At 42.6% G+C, this 19,713-nt stretch overlaps 1 protein-coding gene and 1 long non-coding RNA gene across 3 annotated transcripts in view; one reads left to right on the top strand and one right to left on the bottom strand.

Moving 5' to 3' along the window:
- Nucleotides 1-2,223: 2,223 nt before the first annotated feature.
- LOC138106232 (uncharacterized) lies at nucleotides 2,224-5,702 on the bottom strand. The gene is made up of 2 exons (XR_011148943.1): nucleotides 5,327-5,702; nucleotides 2,224-3,827 (listed from the first exon to the last, which is right to left on the bottom strand). It is a non-coding gene; the product is annotated as an uncharacterized lncRNA (long non-coding RNA).
- Nucleotides 5,703-5,741: 39 nt separating this feature from the next.
- Nucleotides 5,742-19,713, top strand: part of SLC9A7 (solute carrier family 9 member A7) — an 83,534-nt gene continuing 69,562 nt past the window's right edge. For both annotated transcript variants that reach the window (XM_069006451.1, XM_069006444.1), the window contains exon 1: nucleotides 5,742-6,149. In XM_069006451.1, coding sequence (XP_068862552.1) covers nucleotides 5,882-6,149 — 268 coding nt within the window. In that variant the 5' untranslated portion in view covers nucleotides 5,742-5,881. The remainder of the gene's footprint in view (nucleotides 6,150-19,713) is intronic.

Here is a 19,713-nt window from a genome sequence, read left to right as displayed (position 1 = left end):
TGGACACAAACTGAAACACAGAATGTTCCCTCTGACCATCAGAACACAGTTTTTGCTCTGAAGATGACTGAACACTGGCATAGGTTGCCCAGAGAGGTTGTGGAATCTCCATCCTTGGAATTGTTTAAAGGCTGTATGGACATGGTCCTGGTCCTGGATAACTAGCTCTAAGTGTCTCTGCTTAAGTAGGGGTGTTGGGAAAGATGGATCCCTTCCAACCTCAGCCATCCTATGCTTTCTGGCCAGTTAACTGACGCTCTGTCTCTCTCTTAGTAAGTTACTTGTAATTTGTGAAGAAAACTGCTTAGATTATACAAATTGACTGTATTAGTCTACTGTTAATAATTCAGCTCTTTCAGCAGAAATAGAGCTTGTGGCAGCCAAGTTATACCTTCTTACCGCCAGTTATACCTCAAACCTCTTTCAAAACAGCAGAGCATGTTGTCCAATATGATGGGAGTAATTTATCGCTAAAACCCACTTCTCCATGGATGTTTTAAGATCTCATATTTCTAGGAAAACTTGTTTTCCTGTAGGAGAAACTAGAAGTTTCCTGTTTGATCACTTCTTTTCAGAACAAGAGCAAAAATAAGCACCTTCAGATGTAACTTCCTAAGACAGATCTAACCTTTTTCTGTCCGATGTCTAGCCATGCCCCCGGGCTGTCTAATTCAGATGAAGCGAAGATGCTTAGCATAACTTTACTTACTAAGACTCATTTTCTAGCCTATGCAATGCTTACAGGCATACATATCGAGCATAGTTAAGATTTAATGAAGCATAATTTTGACTATCTGTTTCTCTATCAAGAAGAGAACAGCAGCTTTCTTTTGCCAAAAGGTTTGGTATAATTGTGTAAATATGGAATAGAAATATTTTACAACAAATCTGACGGCACAACACTGTACCCACATTTTTCCCGATCTTTTCTCCTTTACACTTCAGAACTACAGGGAAACCTTTTGCAGACACTGTTTCTGGTAGTGACCAACTGACAGCTGTCACCAGTAGAGCATCTCTGTACATGGTTGCAGTTTCAAGTGATGTTCGCATAGCCCCTTCTGTGCATGAGGTTAAATCATAATTCACAAGCCTCAACTGAGGCTCACTTTCTCTTTTCCAGAATGTGTTTTCAGACTCTTCTGGCACAGGTTGAATTGTGGCACTTGTTGAGTTGTGGTACTCACTTGTTTTAATATTTATGGGGAATATGGTGGGAAGTGAAGAGTGATGAGAAGAATGATTTCTTAGCTTCTTCTTCGAGTGATTACAACTTTGAAAGTCATAACCATGATGTGCACCTGCAAAGGGTAATGAACTGCCTTCTTCTGAGGAATAAGAGACAACCTGCTTTGTCCCTAAAAGAATGGCACTTGCTGATATCACATACAGCTAGAAGGGGAAATAAATCTGCTTGGGTACACAGAAGATGACAGAGCACTCTTATAGAGATAAAATTTCTAGTCATATGCCTCTCAGACAATCTGAACATTTACCATGACATAAAAGCTCTGAGATGTGGCTGTACAATGCGTGATTCTTGTACCTTGCAAATAGCACAGAGCAGCTTTTACTCTAGCTAGACTTTTGTCTATTGGAAAGCCTAATTATGATTTCTGCACTTGCATTGATAGAAAATGGCAGTTCTGACATTTTCTCAGCTATATGACACCTCTGCAGAACTGGTACAAGCAGAAAAATGTGTCACAATTGTTAGCACTTCTAACCAGCTGGAGATTTGAAAAAAAAAAAAAAAAGGTTTTCAGTAAAAATATGACATGTTCTTCAGAATTCAGCTTCAGAACACTTAGTTGTGTTTAACCTCACATCCCAATAGGGTGTGTTTTATGGGGTCCTGGGGTATGTGGATATCTGACACGGACACAGGTGAGTAGCCAACAAGACAACACCACTGGTGCCAGAAGCTGGGTATAGGTTCAAAATGAGTTGCCATTTTAAAGCACAGTGATGGGAAGGTTTGGCTTAAAAGGGAAGAAAGGAGTGTGGCTGACATGGCAGCTTCTCTACAAGGCTGACCTGCCTGCTAATCAACTTGCTACTGCATTCTGGATTAATGTGCTAGAAGATATGAGCATGCAAAGGCAGTTGCATAAACATGACACACATTAAGATAAGGATTTGTTTTGATTTTCCATTTTTTTATAAGCCCAAGCAACAGTGAGACTTTTCTCCATCAGAATCAGTCCTACAACAGCATGTTAGATCAGTGAAAATCTCAAAACTGCTGCTTTCAGCAGCACAAAGGGCCAGTCTCAACAGATTTGCATAATACAGAAAAGGTCTCAATAGAACACCAGTTCTCCAGTGTGATTGACAAGGAGTGGATGATATTACCACCAACAGTTGGAGAGAGAGAGAGAGCTTGAAAATAGGACCTTGCATTTGCCTTACATGACATTATTCAACTCTTGGAACAAGAATAAATCCAAAGTGTGTATCAATTCATGTGATAACAGTGACTTTCTTGACACAGGAAGTTACAACAGTGCTGAATGGACTCTTTGATGGTGCTTCTGGCAGAATGAACATTTTAATAAGACAAGACTGGTAAACAAAGGGTAAGCTGAACCATATCTCACTCTGCGGTGTTTTGGCCAGACTCATATGATTCAATCCTGCAAGTCAATTACCAACTATGTGCAAATGTAAATATTTATTAGCATTTAATACAAAAATCCTCCTGCATCCCTCCAAGTATGGCTGAACTCTGTTGAACAGCTATATTTTGTCCTTTGACCTATTTCACTGCCATCTTATAGCTTTAGTTTGAAGCCTCTGATACCTTTGTTGTTATCCACTTGGCCTTCCATCTCCCAAAGGACGCCTTATTGTTTCTGCCTTAAGGAGGCCCTCTCAAACAGCAAGCAGATCAAAGACCTCTGCCTGGGCCCAGATCAAAATTAACAAATGGAAAGAAAGCAGGAATAGAATCAAATGACAGTTTTGTTAAGCAGGCAGGCTGACTTCTGCAACATATGTGGTGGCTGTTGGGCAGAGGTCCCACCTGTAGAGAACATGAAGTTTTAGTTCAGAACAGCTTGGGAAGGCAGGTGGAGGCCTGCCAAAAAATGTCTGGAACACAAACTGTAACTGCAGGGTTATTATGGTGTTGGAATTACCCCTTGAGATGAGATTACTGATGGCCCTAATGGACTGAAGACAGCATGGAGACCGGGAGCTACACCACTGCGAGGAACTGAGCTATGTCAACACAGCTCTCTTACAAGGATGCAGCCTGGTTTACAGAGATGTATAAAGAAGCTCAACTTGGTACCTTTTTTCCTTAGTTGATAGCATACACTCTAGATGATGCTGTTTAAATCAGTTTAAGTATTTATGCGCCATGATACCAATCCGTGAGTGTAAGAGACAGCAAGTTTTGGCCTGTCTGAACCAAATATGCTCTGCATATCAAGTTCCCTGGCAACAACTTATTACACAGAACATTGAGCTGAAGAGAAGTGAATTACATCACTATTAAACTTTGATATCTACACTGGCAGAAACAATCATGCTCCCATCACCATTTTAGGTACAGGATTTAGATATACCCACAGAGTCCAGAGAAAGAATAAGTTGAACTCACTTTTGCACACAACAGTGGTGAACATTATATTTTTAGTTTGGTAAAAGTAATTGGGGAAAGATTCCTAGGATAAGGTGATACCTGTCCAAGGCTACAGGGGCAGGACAGCAGTGAAAAAGCCTGGGAAATGGGAATGTGAGTGTTCAAGGCTTGAGCTGATGGTAGCACTGACACGCCAAACCATGGATGAATCCTTTCCTCCATAAACAACAGAGTTCAGCTGAAAAAAAAAAAAAAAAAAAGGAAAATTTGTCTATTATCCTTAAGTATTAAAATAATTGCCTGGATAATTCTCATTGTTGCCTGGAGAGCAAGAGGCATAGTATGCAGAGAACTGTTGAAGAATAAAACACAGGTTACTGGTGGAAGGCTTTGGAGAAAGTAATTTAAGACCCTGACTGCAGCTCAGCTGAGAGGTGGATAAAATTACAATATACATGGAAATTGTCTCCTTAAAAAGAGGCATCACTTAGTGACAGACTTTGCCCAGCACTATGCAGCACATAAAATCCAGACCCAGAGGAGAGTCTGTTATTCCTAGTCAGTTTTTAATTTTACAACTTTATTAGTGTTACACATACTTTGCACAGTAGTGCAAAACTCTAGTCTGCTGTGTAGGTTGTTATATCCTAAAGGTATATGTTACATTGTATGTAGATTGTATATCCTAAAGATACACAGTAAAGATTTAGTGGTATCATGCTCTCATTGTACCAGAAATGTTAATTTTGAATGTGAGATTTAACATAAGTCAGTCTTGAGGCAGTAATTTTTAATGGTTCTCATAGGTTTAATAGCTAGGTCTTCAAGGCAAATTACTGCTTTTCATCTCTAAGAGGTTTACAAATGATGGCACTATCAAAGTAAACTTTCAGCCCTGCACAATCAAATATTAAATATAATTGCACCTAATTACACTGGATTTTAAGGTTGTTAAGAAGAGTTTGCATAAATACCATATTTAAAAGGACTACATATAAATAGAAGTGTAGATTTACATAGCTGTCATCATGAAATATATATAAAAGGGAATTCCTAAACAATAGCATATGACACAAAGGCAATTTCAGATTCATTAGCAGGAGAAAAAAGTTTCTTGTAACTAGAGCACCCTAATAAACAACCACAGAAACATGGCAATGATGTTAAGAAAGAGCATATCATTAAAGGAGAGAAGACCTAGCATGTAACTAACTAAACGTGTGGCCAAAGTAGTTGTGCTTTCTTTTTATGCAAAATAATGGCTAAATACATGTTAGATGTTGAGACTGAAAGTAACAACTCTGGGAGAAATGCCCCAGGAGCAGAAATATCACCATTGCTTACACCACCACTGGAAGCTGGGGGGTATTCCTCTGGTAGCCAAAGGCAAAGCACCCTCCTGCCGAAGGTGATAAAACAAAAAACCAAAACCAACCGACCAACCAACCCCCAAAACAAAAACAAACCCAGTTTTACAGCTGTTTGTATTTCTTTAAACCCAAACAATTTCATTACTCAGTATTTCATCTTTTAAAATTGAGAGTCATTTAAGAAAAATAAAAAACTAAAGGAGAAAGTATTGATTTGCGGTTGCTTGCAAAAGTAACTTTTCTTTCCTTCCCCTAAATTGAGATGATTTTTAAAACAGTAAACATATGTTGTTTTTTGCTGAAAAGAAAATTATTTCAAGTGAAAATTGCTGACTAGCTCTCTATTCATTTCCTCCAATTGTCTTGCCTTCTAAAAGCAAATGTCCAGTAGGATGTAGCTGGATGCAACCCCTCAAGTTGGCAAGGTGGTCTCTGGGGTGATGATTTCCAACACCGCCCCGGTGTAAGAGCCGCTCGCTCACACGTTCGCCTTGCACCGCGGGGAGGGAGAGCGGCACCGGCACCGCAGCTCTGCCCGCGCCGCCGAGGCGGCACCTGGAGCTCCCGGAGCAGAACCAGCCCCGCGGGGGCGGGGGGGAAATCCCACCCACCCCTTCACCTCCGCCGGGCGGGGCTGGCCGGGCCGGGAACTGGAGAAGCAGCGACACTGCGTCCTCACGGCGGACCAGCATTCGCTGCCCGGCCGAGGCGAGCGCCGGCGGGGCTGCGCCTTTAAGGGGCCGGGGGAGGCGGCGGCGGGCGGGCTCCTGCGCGCCGGGGTCGCCCCTCCCGCCGTCCTTCTTTCCTTCCCCCGCCGTCCTTCTTTCCTTCCCCCGCCGGCCGGGCGGGCGGGCGGTGGGCAGTGCCCGCGGGCCGCCGCCGGAGTGAGACGGGGCGCTGCGATATCCCGGTTCCCGCAGCCATGGCCGAGTCCCTGCGCCGCCGGCTCCCGCTGCTCCCGCTGCTCCTGCTGGCAGCCGGGGGGCTGCGAGCGGCGGAGCGGAGCGGCGGCAGCAGCAGCGCCATGGAGGAGCTCGCCACCGAGAAGGAGGCGGAGGAGAGCCATCGGCAGGACAGCGTGAGCCTGCTCACCTTCATCCTGCTCCTCACCCTCACCATCCTCACCATCTGGCTCTTCAAGCACCGCCGCGTCCGCTTCCTCCACGAGACCGGCCTGGCCATGATCTACGGTGAGTCCCGCCGGGGCCGCGGCATCGCCCGCGCCTCAGCCCCAGGTCTCAGCCCCGGCAGGTGCCGGGAGGGGCCGGGGGCGGCGGCGGGCCCGGTGCCGGCCGCGCCCCTCCGTGCCGCCGGAGGAGCACCGAGCCTCTGCGGCTGGCGGGCGGCAGCGCCCGGGTAGGCCAAGCCCCGGGCAGGGGGAGCCCCTCGCCGCAGAGCCCGACAGTCTCCTCCGGTGCTCCTGGGTCCCCTCCCCTCGCCGGTGCTTTTCCTGGGGCTGGGGACAGAAGGACACTGAGGGGGAACACGCGGTCCGCAGCCTCCCGTGCGGCAGCGGAGCGCTGTCCTGCGGGAAGGTGCGCCCCACCGCCGCGGCCGTGCTGCCGGGGACAGCACTCCAGTGACCCTCCCCGCCGCAGAAAGGCAGCTCGCCGGCAGTACACTTCAGCAGCATGGAGTGCGGAGCCGTGCAAGTCACCGCGGCGATGACTTTGGAAAGCGCCATCGCGCTGTCCTCGCCGTGCTGTGGCCGCACAGTGCGGAAAGGAGCGTGTTTAGCCTCCGGGTTTGGTCCCTGGCTGTCGGCGCCCTGCTGTCACTGGCGGCCCGCGTTTGCGGATCCTGGCTGACCGCAGTGACACCAGACACCCTGACACTGTTCGCGGCTCATCCCGAGCCCTCCTGGTGGAACGAGGGCTGTACTGAGTTGAGTTCGCCCGCTCCAGGCCCCTCTCCTCGGTGGATATGAGTAAAGGGACAGTAAATCCTTCAGGAGAAGTTGTCTGTCTCCCCTGCGTTTGTGGGGCTGATGGTCTAGAGGAGCTGGGCTCTGCTGGAAAATGTTAATGGTGCTGGTCTGCTCTCCCTGGTGCTGTGAATGCCTGGCGCAGAGGGCGGCAGGTGAGCCTGAACTGGGGACGCAGAGCCCTCGCTCCGCGGGGAACTCCACGGTTGTATTCGCTGCGCAGTTTGCTACGCAGAGCATAGTGGGTTGCGCTGAAGAGCAGCCATCCATTTGAAAAATTATTTGTCTGCTGGTGATTGGCTACTGCCACAAGTGCCGGGGGTACTTCTTCTCCTTCGCCAGCGGAATTTGTTCCTGCTGAACCGTGTGAAACACCTGCCCGATGTTGATCGGGATAAGCATATTGAGTGTAAACATACATGAGAAATTCAGCACTCGAGGGGAGGGGGAAAGTGAAGCGTTTCCTCCGTGATGAGTACTACTGCTCTTGAGAGCTATGTGATTGCTTACAAAGCAGTGGAATTTTCCGCTGCTGATGCTTCTCTTAAACCATCCCAATTTGCTCTTAGTCACTGATCTCCTTGCTGCATTGCTGTGTACTTTACATATGCTCATTGCTGAAAACCGACAAATTAACAACTGGGCATATAAGTAAGTTATGCGTTGGCATGATAATGCTTAGCAGCTGAAGAGTGCCCAGGAGACAGTAGATTAACTGTCTGTATTGATTGGAAAAGAGACAGGGTAAGGTGGTATTGAAGATGTTTAGGTATTACCTGAGTGTTGTCACCTTTGGAAACTTCATTTATGATGTTTTATGATCATTTCAGTGGCTTATTTTATGCTGAAAATCTTGTGTATGTGGGTGTGCTAATGCATGCAATACAAGTGTCAGGGCATCAAGGGCATTTGGGTTTGTGTTTTGATGAGCTGCGTGGGAAATGAGAAATTGTTCAACTGTTCAACTTCTGCCTCTTAAACTCAAATTAGTTTGCTTTAACACACAGTTCCTGGTCTGTGAAAGGGGTGTTAGGTTCCCAATTTGATGTACAAGTGCTGAAATTTTGTCTTAGGAAAGGCACTATGCTATATCTTTTTCAGCCCCACTGGCAGCATCAGAAAAAGTATAATTGGCTCAAACTATTGCATTTTCTAGGTGTGCCCTCACTTAATAATTTTGCTTTCATAGATCATTCCTCAGTACACTTGCCTTCTAAATGAGTCCCCTTATTATATCAAAATACATGGTGTTCTGCCCCCAAACAAACTGACTCTTGCCTTGTCATGGCAAACATCCCAGGAAACATAGCGAGTTCAGTTCCTACCTAACATGATTAGTCTCCATGCTGGTAAAGCTCTGCTGAGACCTGGCTTCACTTAAGCATTTCACAGACTTTCTCTAGAGGAAAAAGAATAACACAGCAAGTGCCATAGAAACATAGTTCTGATAACTGGGTTTAAGTCTCCTCTTCCTTCCTTGTTGCTTAAAAGACAGCAGTTAAACTGATAAATGAGTTTCTATTTTGCTGATAACTTGCTATCTAAGAAATGCACTTTTAAAAAAACTATATATGTATTTAAAGTGCATATGCTTGATTGGTCTGCCTTAAACACAAAATCATAAGGTAATATGTCAGAGTTTGTAGTCCTAAAAGCACGAGTATCTATTTAGCTTATAAAGTGCTAAATACAATTAAATTCTAGTGTTGAAACTATAACAAAGGTGCTGCTCTGTGGAAGTTAAATACTAGCAAATATCAGCTGCTCCAGCAACAGTATTGCTAATATTGCTAATGCAAGTTATTATGGAGCAATTAAAAAATCCAATACAACCCAAGCAAACACCAATCCACAAAAGAGAAATTCAGGAATTGAAACTTTGCTGACACATGTATTTCAACTTGTGATAATGATTGTGATGCTTGCTTTTCTTAGCGTTGGTCTGAGTTGGAGGATGAAGTGTTCTGAGACATGTTTGTCCTGAAGAGGTTCACTGGTGACTTTGTTTTGCAGGCTTCTCAGTTCTCTGCTGAGAAGCATCACCATATGGTAGGAGCAACAGGACATGGGCCATGCACCTGGACAGTTCAGGGTGGACTTAAGGGTGGGAAGTGGTGGTGGGCCCCTGGTACTCTTCTCCTTAGGAGGCAGCTGTGTGGATATGTAGATGTTTCCCAGAAGATCCAGTGGTATCACTGCCAGTAGGCAATTACTTTGTCTCTTTTCATAAGTGATAATTCAGGCAACTGGCCACCCATGAATCAGCGTAAGTGTCAGTCCCATCAGGTACCTGCTTGTCCGTGGGGTTTTTCTGGAATGTCTGGGGGCCACATGTGCTAGTGCTGCAGAGAAAAGTAAAAGCAAACTGAACTTGGGTACAGTGAAAGAAAAACAATCTATGAAGAGGAATATATTACCTTTTGTGGAAAACAAATGAGAGAAAAGCTGTAAATCTTCAGGATAAAAACATTATATCTGTTCTGGAATACTCTGTATCAGACTAAAGTTTCTGTATCCACAGAGTAATATCTAGAAAAGGTCTATTTTTAGCTCATCTGGCTGCAGTGCTCTCTGTTAGAATTCTAGTATCTATCTACTCATGCTAGAGATGACCTAACTCATCTCCACTGCCAGCAAAATAATGTTAGTCTTGGTTTTTAATAAGCCCCTTTGACATAAGCCTCCTAATACTAGATTTAGAATCATAACTGAGCACCCAGTTTTGAGAACATTATCCTTTCTCTGGCAACCTGCTTGTTCTTCCCAAATATTATTTTAAATCACTTTGTTACAGGCTTTTAAGGTAAGTCTTGCTCAATTTTTTTGGCTGCTCAGTATGTTTTAATTGTAATACAAATCTTTTCTATGAGCTTGCTTTATGGCCTGTGACTGGGTGGAAAAACTATAAATTCTTCTTGTGAGAGAAATTTAGAAGAAATGCTATATAGCTTTTATTAACCTACATGTATTTCAAGTTTGCTCTTCAGGCAGGGGTAGTTGGATAGCTTATAAATCGCTGGTGTTTCTGAAATATCTTTGGAGTACAATCCATCTGTAGTCCTCATGACCATGAATTTGGGTTGCTTTGTTTATGTGGGTTAGGGTTTTGTTGTCGTTACTGTGGGTTTGGGGATTTTGTTAATTTGTTTTTATAAGGGCAGTGTATTTAATTAAGATAAATTAGTTCATTTTTATGTTTGTTAACTTCATCTTCATGAGAAGTTCTATCAAACCAACACCAGAATACCATCTGATCATAGCATAAGCCAGAGAAGGGAGAAATGGCAACTTGGATTTCTTTTGTGTGAGGAAGCCTTTGGTGACATACCTGGCTGTTAAAGTTGGTACTGCTCTGAAGCACCGTGTAATTGTAGGAACCACACAGAGGCTGAAGGGGAAAGATGTTCCTCTGCATGTACTGTAATTTTCATCTGAATTAGAAAGTTATCACAAACAGATGGCAGATCTGTAATACCACAGAGCTCACACGCCTGCCTACCTTCTGCTCCTGCGTGAGTGCTCTGGTTGGGTTGGTTGTAGTGTGCTGAGCTGAGGGGAGGTCACCCATATCTGGTACACAAGCTTGTAGTCAGAGTGAGATGGTTCCATGACAGGTTAGTGTTGCACTTATCTGGGCCCTGTAGGAGCTTGAGGTTTTCCTTTTTCCACTTCAAAAGATTTCTCTTGGAACCACTTCCAGTTTTTCTTTGCTATTTTGCAATAGAAATATGTCTCTCTACAGGTCCTCCAATGATTCTCCCTGAAAGAACACAAGGACTGATCTGCTCCGTAGATGCAGAGCATCTGCAGCTACTCTAGTAATTTCTGCTCTCGGCACAAATGAGAAAATGGAAAAAGAGATGGTGAGGGAGTATATAAAAGCTATCAAGTCTAACAGGATGCCCAAAATTACTTCTCAGGTACTGATAGTGTCCCCATCTTGGTTCTTCTTTACTTAGTCTTTGGGGTCTATGTTTTTGGGAAGAGGTTGATGGGAGAGATCAGGTCTGGATTTTCACCTGTCTCCTTTTTGTTTGGTAAAGTAGGCCTTTGTTTTAAAGATGGCCATAAAAAAGTTACAGGGAAAGTTTCCTTGGCTGTGTTTAGAAAAATCTGTGTGGCAACTGGTGTGTAATCTAATTTCTGGATTTCACAATACTGCACTGTAAATTTTCTGTAATGAACTGTAATTGGTCATTCAAACAGCCTGAACAGTTCAGATACTGTTCTTTTAGATATTTAATTTAAAAGTATTGTGCTGAACAGAATTGGTTATAGCTGTGTATTCCTTTGTAGTGTATCATTAATAGTACTTTCTCACTTCCTGTGCCGTAGAAAGATTAGAACACCTGAACGCTGAAATTGCCTTCACCCAAAGCAATTATCCACACAGCAGGAAGCTGCTTCTGGGTCACCTGTACAACCAGCTCTGGGCAGCATTTAGGTGTATCTATGCAACCTTTTTTAAGTACTGTGTGTCCTGGGCTCACTAACACAGTGACTAGAGAGAACTCTAGACTTCTGCTGTGTGTGCTCCCAGTGCAACTGGAAACAGATGTCAGCCTTGCCCCTGACTTACTCAAACTCTCCCTTCTCAGGGGATTGGCCTTGACTGCAAGCTCGGATGGTTTCCTGCAGTGCACAAAGATAGCTCTGGGCTTGATTCCTTGTGACTGAAAATTGTCATGGTTCAGCTAGCTATGATCCTCTTGTATCCTCAGTCGCCACAAATCTCACTTTGTGGATGCATAGCAGCCCTTTCCCCACTTCTTCCTTCTGAAAGTTGGCCTCCCATACCAATTGGCTCTGCAGAGTAGTTCAAAATATCTTAGAGAGCTGGGTGAAACCTTTTACTTGCTTCTGGTAGGGAGCTATTACCACCCCCATCTGCTGCTATCTGAACAACCATTCTCTCCATTGGGTAGAGGTGGCGGCTTCACCCCCGACTGATTTAGAAACCAGATATGTGAAGCAGGAACCTCAGCTCCACCATAATTAGAAAAGAAAGAGGATGCAATTTGCAGTCCAGAACTACGTATCTCAGCCTGTTAGGGGCCAGAAGTAAAAATATTTTGCAGTTCCTATCTAGGTCTTTAACAGGTGTTGTGTACCATGGATGCTCTCTCCTTGCTTACATGCTAAAATGCTCTGAGTCCAGCACAGGGCTGCTGAGCTGTCCCTGTGTGTTCAAGAGACAACCTCAGTATCTAACTCAAGTCTGTTGTTTCCATGCTGACAGCCATAAATACCAGCTTGTAGACTTACTTTTTTTTTTTCCCAGCACAGAGTACTTATTTGTGACTCAGGATTAAAGCTTTATCCCCATTAAATACTGAATATAGCCTTTCTCGCCCTGCTTTAGACTAAGTGGTGTCTACTTTGAAATAATGTGATACAAGTAATTTTTTTAGAACAGTATTTATGTTGAAGGGTTTTTTACTAGTGTTGTAAAGAATACATAGTCATTCTCAGCAGTTCAGATCTTTTCTGTCTACCAGAGAGAGGTAATTTAGCTAAAATGCACTGCTTTTTTCTCCCCTGTTAAAAAGCACTTCAGCCTGCAATTAACTGTGTGAAGGGAGAAAAGCAAAATTGTAGGAAACAGTTGGTTTGTGGCTTTTTTTTTTACCATGTCCTGAAATCAGACAATTCACTTTACTTTAGAAGTACCTAAAGGGCCTTGGGAGTTATGGTGGAAGAAACTGTTGAGGGTTTTATTTTCTTTTATTGGGGAGAAGGAGTTGAAGGCTCCCTCTAAATTAAAGTTGAGGAGATGAACGGTGTTCTTAGCCAGAGGAGATGTGTGGTTTCTTGTGCTTTCTTCATGGCTTTGGTATTCCATGTTCATTTTTGAAGGCTGGGTGTAAGCTCTTAATTTCTCTTGATGCAGATATGTGTGTGAGTGATACATGGAGAAAGATCACACCCCTCTCCTGGCAGAGCTCTTGTGGATGCAGCGCTGCTGCCAGGAGTGTCTGTGGGCTTGGCTACACTGCTACCCCTGATGGCTCAGCAATGGGGTAGATCTGCTGCCACAGGAGGGTCCTGGCCCTAGTGCCACACTGGTGGGACTTGCAGGTCTGTTGTAGTCCGGGCTATTTCTCCACAGCTGCCACTTTCTCTGTTTGTAGGTTTTTTCAAAATGCCTCTTCCTTGTTGAAATAGGTCTGTAGTAGATGGTTTCAAAGGCAGCTGAAGGCACTCAGATACCTGTTGCATATTTTAAGTGCACACTATGAGCATACTACTGATTCCTCCTCTGTTACCTTGTAAGCTCCTTGAGGGGGGAGTTTGAACAGCAAAGCTGTGGGTCTTGGTGAGCTGGCTTTGTGGAAATATTTAAATAAAGTGATCTGCTTAGTCAGAATGCCATGCCTTTCCATAGCTGTCTTCACTTCTCCTTTAGACTTAAAAAAATAAGTTAGGATTGAGGAGATTTTTTAAAAATAAGTTTGACATGTTCACCTGCTCTTTTATTATGAAGTTGAGGGACTATTCTTAAAAAAAGGGGTGGAAACAAAGGAGCATGGTACAAATGTATTCTAAAATGCAATTAACTTGTCTATGCATAAGATGACAGTCTTCAATGTGCTGGCTGATTATGGAAGTGTGGTGTGTGCACCTGCATGTCTTCCCATCAGTAGCTATCTGAAGAGAAAGCTGCTTGTGTGGCTTGGTGTCACCTTTGTCTGAGAGCCTTCCCTGTGTCAGCTGTGCAGCAGGACACGCCGTGTCCATGAGCAGTGCCAACACACTGTGAATGTAGTTATTGCTTCTGAGGCTCAGAGGCTGTTCCATTAATTCAAGAATTGGATTAAATATGAAAACTGCTGTTAACCTTTGCCATTGCTTTGAATATGAGATACTAACAGAAAGATGTTATAACGGATGATAGTTTAAAAATAGCAAGTGTCCCACATGGATATGACTAACTTTTGGTTTTCACTCAGAATCCATTAGAATGAATGCTATCTGCTTCCACACCAATTCTAAGAAATTATTTCCCCCACACATACACTTCTTAGCACTTGATATCAAGTTCTTCGGTAGTGAAAGGGGGACCTGCATTTTAAATACCATATGCCTCTCTGCTGTTGTTTTACTGCTGCACAATCCTTCCTATTTCTCATTCCTTTGTGTCAGTCTTCTTTGTACTTACTTATTGTGTAATGGCCTTTCTCCTGAAAAGATTTTCCTTATCCATGAGACAACTTGACTGTTCTTAAAATGCCTTCTTAGTGAGTGAATTGTTAATGTTTAGCCACAGAATCCACCCTCTGCTGCAGTTAGAGAACTTGCTTTACAGTCTTTGCTGAAAAAAACCTCACACTTGTCCCTTCCAAAACTCTGCTGAGTATGGAAATCATGTACTTGTAAATTCCTTGTATACCCAGCACTGTTACTTGCAGTCTCAGGATCTGGCTGATTAAGTAGGTGAACTACAAACTCTACTTTTGTCTAATGTGAAGTAGTAAAAAAAAAAATTACATTTGGAGAAGTAGAGGCTTCATACGGGCATCTTTGAAAATGATCTGGATTGGCTTTTCTGTGTAATGGCAATTCACCAAAGACTTACTTAGGTTCTGCCTTGCTGATACCGTGTTTGCTTCTCTGTGTAGGAGCAATGAAGCTGATAGCTTAAAGTGGTTGAGAGAGAGAGAATACAGTTCATGCTGTATTTGTGTTTGCTACTAGATGCTATATTTAAACTGGTTATTCATGGCTTGAAATACCAACTTATTTTAATTGGCTTTTAGCTTTGCTGTGTAATTGATGCTTTCAAAGTAGCCGTTAGAAGTTAGGCTCCCTAGAAGAGTTCAAAGTAGCAAACACAGAGGGCTCCCTGGCTAGCTGGGAGGAAAGGGTATTCACAGGTGTTGGCATCACTGGCTACACTGCAGTTTTGCACTGTCTGGAAAATACAAGAATAACATGGAAGCAGAAAACTGGTGTAAAGGTTTATTTCTGTTGGGGAAGTGCCACCCAATTGTTTCTCCTGGGCTATCTTTGGTATTTTAATTTATTATTATGTAATGTTATGTATTAAGAGAAGAGGAGGCTGACTGTAAGTGACCTTCCACAGGCATGCCCGGCAGGGCTGGCTGTAGCATCCTCTCCTGGCTCACAAAATTCAAGCAGGCACTTCTGCTTGTTCAGTTTGTCTTGAAGATTTATACTTTGACAGTCATCTTTATACTGCTGCACAGCATAAAAGGTGTGGCTTTGTCATTCCTGTCTGCAATACTGGTGTCTTACAGGGAACATATTCCAACCAGACACAGGTTACAGTGAAACATTCTTGAAAGAAGATGAGTATTTTGAAGACGCGTTTTGTGTGAAATAACGTTAAATCTGGAATAGACTTTTATATAGGCAACTGAGTGCCAGGACACTGTTTCAGGCTAAGCTTTATTGCTTTTGGTCTCTGCACAGTAGTATGTCTGACTTGGCAAAAATTTGTTTATAAATTTCATTTTTATATCTGGAGACTTTTAACCTTCTTTCAACCATGTTCACTTGTGTTAAAACAATGTGTATACACACACACAATCTCTTTCTGATTATCTTTTACAGAGATATGTAGATATAAAATTAATCTTTTCCTCAGCACTGCATGACTGAAGAGTTAGTGAGTGATTTCCTAATGATGATCTGCTTGTTAAGCTGCAGTAACAAAATATAATTGCAGCATACTCTGATTATACATGTGCCTGCACGAAACAGAAAATGTCAACATAGATATCTTGGTGATACTTAGTACTTGATTATGTCCCCCATTTCCTCAGGGAGCCATAAAAAGGGTTTATTGCTTTTGCTGGCAAATGCTTGAGTATACTTATTTCAACATTTTCATTTTTTGATCCTAATGGCTTTGGGATCTCTTCCAAAGTACAAAAGATGGGACAGTGACATCTTTTTGTTCTCTGTACTTCAAACACAAATATCTAATCTCGTTGCATCAGGTGCTTATGATGTTAGATAGTGTTTTGTCAAACCTAATTATGGACAGGGGAAACTTTGCATTATTTGTTGTTCATATAAATGACATAGCCCCTCTCCTAAAGACTGAAATTTGGGGCAGGAGGTGTAAACACAATCTGCTTTGCATTTATGATCACTTTATTCTTAGCCTGTAGAAGCTAAGGCCCCCTATCAGGCTCTGAACCTTCTAGGAACTGCTTAAACTTAGAGTTATGTTCTTAAAACAAAAAACAGACAAACCCAAAATCTGTCTCTGAAGCACTAGGTTTGCTAAGCTTACTAGCCAAAGTCAGAGGTGGTCTTTACTTCTCTGTTAGCAGGCGACAATTTGTTTTTCTGCACTAGGTACCTAGTTAGGTAACTCTGCCTCAATTCTAAGAGACAGTTGAGATTCCCACAATTTTTGGAGCATGGTGTCTATACAAATTTTGTTAGCCTCCTTTTGCTCTTCTTTCTTCATTCTCATGCTGCTGGCATGTAAGTCTTGCTCTCCAGTGGTTCCTGTGGGTATTACTATTGTCATGTATTTTAGCTCTCCTAGAAATTGTATTATGCTGACTGCCTGTTTTTTTGTGGGAATCTCCTAACACTCTTTCCTTGTTACTTCACTTCTCCCCACAGTGCATCCAATAGCTTATTTTAAAGCTGACAGCCTGGATTCCTCTCCATACATCAGACTTACTTTTTCTTTTTTTTTTTTTTTTCCCCACAATCTAATCTAAAAACCTTTGCTCACTTCCCTGCCTCATGGAAATGTGAGGATTGGCTCAAGATCAGAATGGCTGAAATAGCTTGTCATTTCTATCTTCCTCCTGCAACCACAGTCTTCATCACGGTGACTGATTCCCCCGACCACGGATGAAATGATCTGTGCCTTGTCTTCACCTGTAAGCTGTGTAGGTCTAGGTAACATATGAGTAAAGTACGAATTCCTGTGTCTCTCTACACATCTACAGTCCAGGCTTTCATTTCAACATTGGCTCCTTTGATGTTCTGGTTCTCAACGCACAGGAGAATTTTGTTCAGATTAAACTTTTGCTGTTTGTGTTATAAGAAACTTTTTTCCTTAGCCTTCTCATGCTTTGTTGCTGTGTTCTCAGCTGTCCTCGGCAAAGTGAAAGATAAAGATGCCTCTCTCTCTATGACCATTTAATCATAACAAGAATCAAACTAACATTTTTTAATTTGCTAATAGACTGTGTCAGGACCAAGACCTAGTTTTTTAGTTCTTATACTTTAAAAAAATGCTTAAAATTTGACTCATGAGCAACATATGGATTTCACAGCTATGAGAAGAAAACTTGGACCACTGAGACCAGTGTTATATTGTAGAATTTTCCTTGACAGTCAGCAAGGAAATTTGAGTTAATTTGTAACATTTATATTAAGTAACAAATTTGTAACAAGTTTGTAAAAAAAACCGTCTCTCAGTAAGCTAAAGCTTCCAAGCTCTTCAGAACCCTTAATTGTAGAAAAGGGCAATGCGTAAGAAAAATAATTGGAGCTTTTATAATTATGTCAAAGTGCCAGAATCCAAGTGATGCAATACATGCATGGCATTTTTGATCCTTGAACAGATCACATTTGACCCATGTGTGTGCACCCACACACAACATGCACAGCTCAGAGTTGAATTGCTCACTTTCCAGAAGAGCCTGTTCTTGTGTAATACTCTATCTGAGCACAGAGACAGATTTCTGATGCTTCACTTGATTGGAAACAGTGTTTTCTTGCATTTGATTTAGTATAGAGAATACACCATTTTACATTTGGACATGGTACTTTTTTAATGGCACCAGAAAAACTTGTCATCTAAAACTTAGGTTCTTCTTTCTGTTCTCCTGATACATAAACTGAGTGTATGTTGTGTGGAGAATATAAAAAGTCTGTGAATCATATACTGAGATAAATATATGACTGATGGAAAGCTGATACACCTTAAGTTAATAGTTAGATGTACTCCTAAATTTAACTGTTCTTACTGTAGGTTGTTTGCCTGTTACATTGTATTTGCCTTACTGGTTGAGAGACTTGAAACAGCAGCTTGTTGACAAATGCTGATTTATGGGAAGTTCCTGCTCAAACAGGGCAGCGGTTCCGAGGCAGTGGACTGGTGCAACGAGGAGGATGTTTTGGGAAGACATTATTTATTTCTGTTATCAGCCGTTTGCCAGAGGTCCATTCCATAATGCTGGGCTTCAAAGTTAAGGAAAATTAATTTGAAAACAATACCCTATTTTTAAAATGTCTGCTATGTCTGGAACAAAGCTCATTTTCATACTGTAACTTGAACTGACCAAGTTCCTTGGAGTAGGATTTACTACTGGGATGTCACATTTGCAGGACATGTTCTGTTAGACAAGTAGTTGTATTGGCCAGGAAAATTTATCTACTTAGGGTTTCATGGGCTTGAGGATCAAGCAGTCTTGTTGTAAGCTTCAGTGAGAAGGAGGTCAGCCAGTACCAAAGAAGTCACCTAACCTGGCCAGAAGTTGCAGAATACATTCCTGCAGCAACAGGTACCCCAAGGAGAAATGCTTGGCTGAACTGTGTCTGCAGAAAGAGATGTAGCCAAGGCAAAGGCAGAGGACTCAGTCAGGCTTATTGAAATGGACTGAGATGCTGACTATGGGAAGACAGAAATATTTGCGGGGGGATATGGATTTTTTTTTTTTTTTTAGGGGTGGGAAATCAATGGCTGAAAAACTAGAAGCATCTCTGCAAAGAAGAAAAATATTCTGATTTACTAGACTAGTTTTCCTTGCTATATTTCTGTGCTATTTTTTTGACCTTTATATTTGGTCTGTGGGTCACAGTCCAGTAACCTCAAACCTTTGAGGTAATAAATAGGAAATCCTGAAAAAGAACACTTTGTCCTAGGAATTTAACTGAGGAGGGGGTTCCTGGCTGTGACTGGATTTAGGCTATTGAGATAAATAATGGCAAAGGTCTTCAGAAGCCAATGTCAGTTGCACCATCTCTGAACCACCACAAGTAAATTGTTCAGCCCTCAAAAATATTTTTAGTCACCTGTTTATGCTGCTGCTTTTTTTCTTTGTACTCCTTGCTTGGTACACCTACAGGAACAGTGTGATAGCAGGGAGTAGGGGAACAGTTAGGCTACTGATGTTCATCAGCCTGAAGTTAGAACCCAGTTTTTATCACTGCCTGTTTATATGGGATGGAAAAACAGTTCCTGTGTGTATTTACAGCTCCATGAAATACGAAATATCCAAGCATTGTAAAACCTTTTGATTTTAATTTTTGCCTTTTAAGGATGGAAAATTATACTAGATCTGAAGTGCAACAGGAAAGGTTTGCTCAAGACTGCTTGGGAAACTCACGGCTGATTCAGATCGTGAGCTGTGATTCTGTCTTTACTCAGTGATTTCCATCAGCGTTGTCTTTACAGTTCCAGGAAAAGCGGAACCTCTACTCTGAAGCAGTCAATGCTGTGCATGCTCTTTGCTCTTAAGGATCACACAGGGCCCCAGCTAAACACGATCTGACTTTGCAGATCTACCTGTGCCTGCAACACACCCATACTCTTTTCTTTATGGTTGTGATGCAAAGCGGGTAGGCTGCCATGTCTCTTAGGGGACAAGTGTGAATTAGAGAGCATGAGGTTGCTGGAGTGCCCTTCTCTGTGGCTGGATCTTAACCTGGCACAGAGGAGAGGAGTGACTTCTTGTGGCCTTTTTTTCTAGTCAACAGTTATAAAAAGAGCTGACTTAATTTTTTTTCTTTTCAAGGGTGTCTGAGAATTGGTAAAACAATTAATGGGGGATTTCCTGGGTGACGTGTGGGGTTTTTGGTGTTTGCCACAAGTGTCTTAATATTGGGCATCG

The sequence above is a fragment of the Aphelocoma coerulescens genome, chromosome 1 (genome assembly GCF_041296385.1).
Source record: "Aphelocoma coerulescens isolate FSJ_1873_10779 chromosome 1, UR_Acoe_1.0, whole genome shotgun sequence".
Taxonomy (NCBI): Eukaryota; Metazoa; Chordata; class Aves; order Passeriformes; family Corvidae; genus Aphelocoma; species Aphelocoma coerulescens.
Note: the sequence above shows the minus strand (reverse complement) of the source record. Positions and strands in the feature narration are given on the sequence as shown.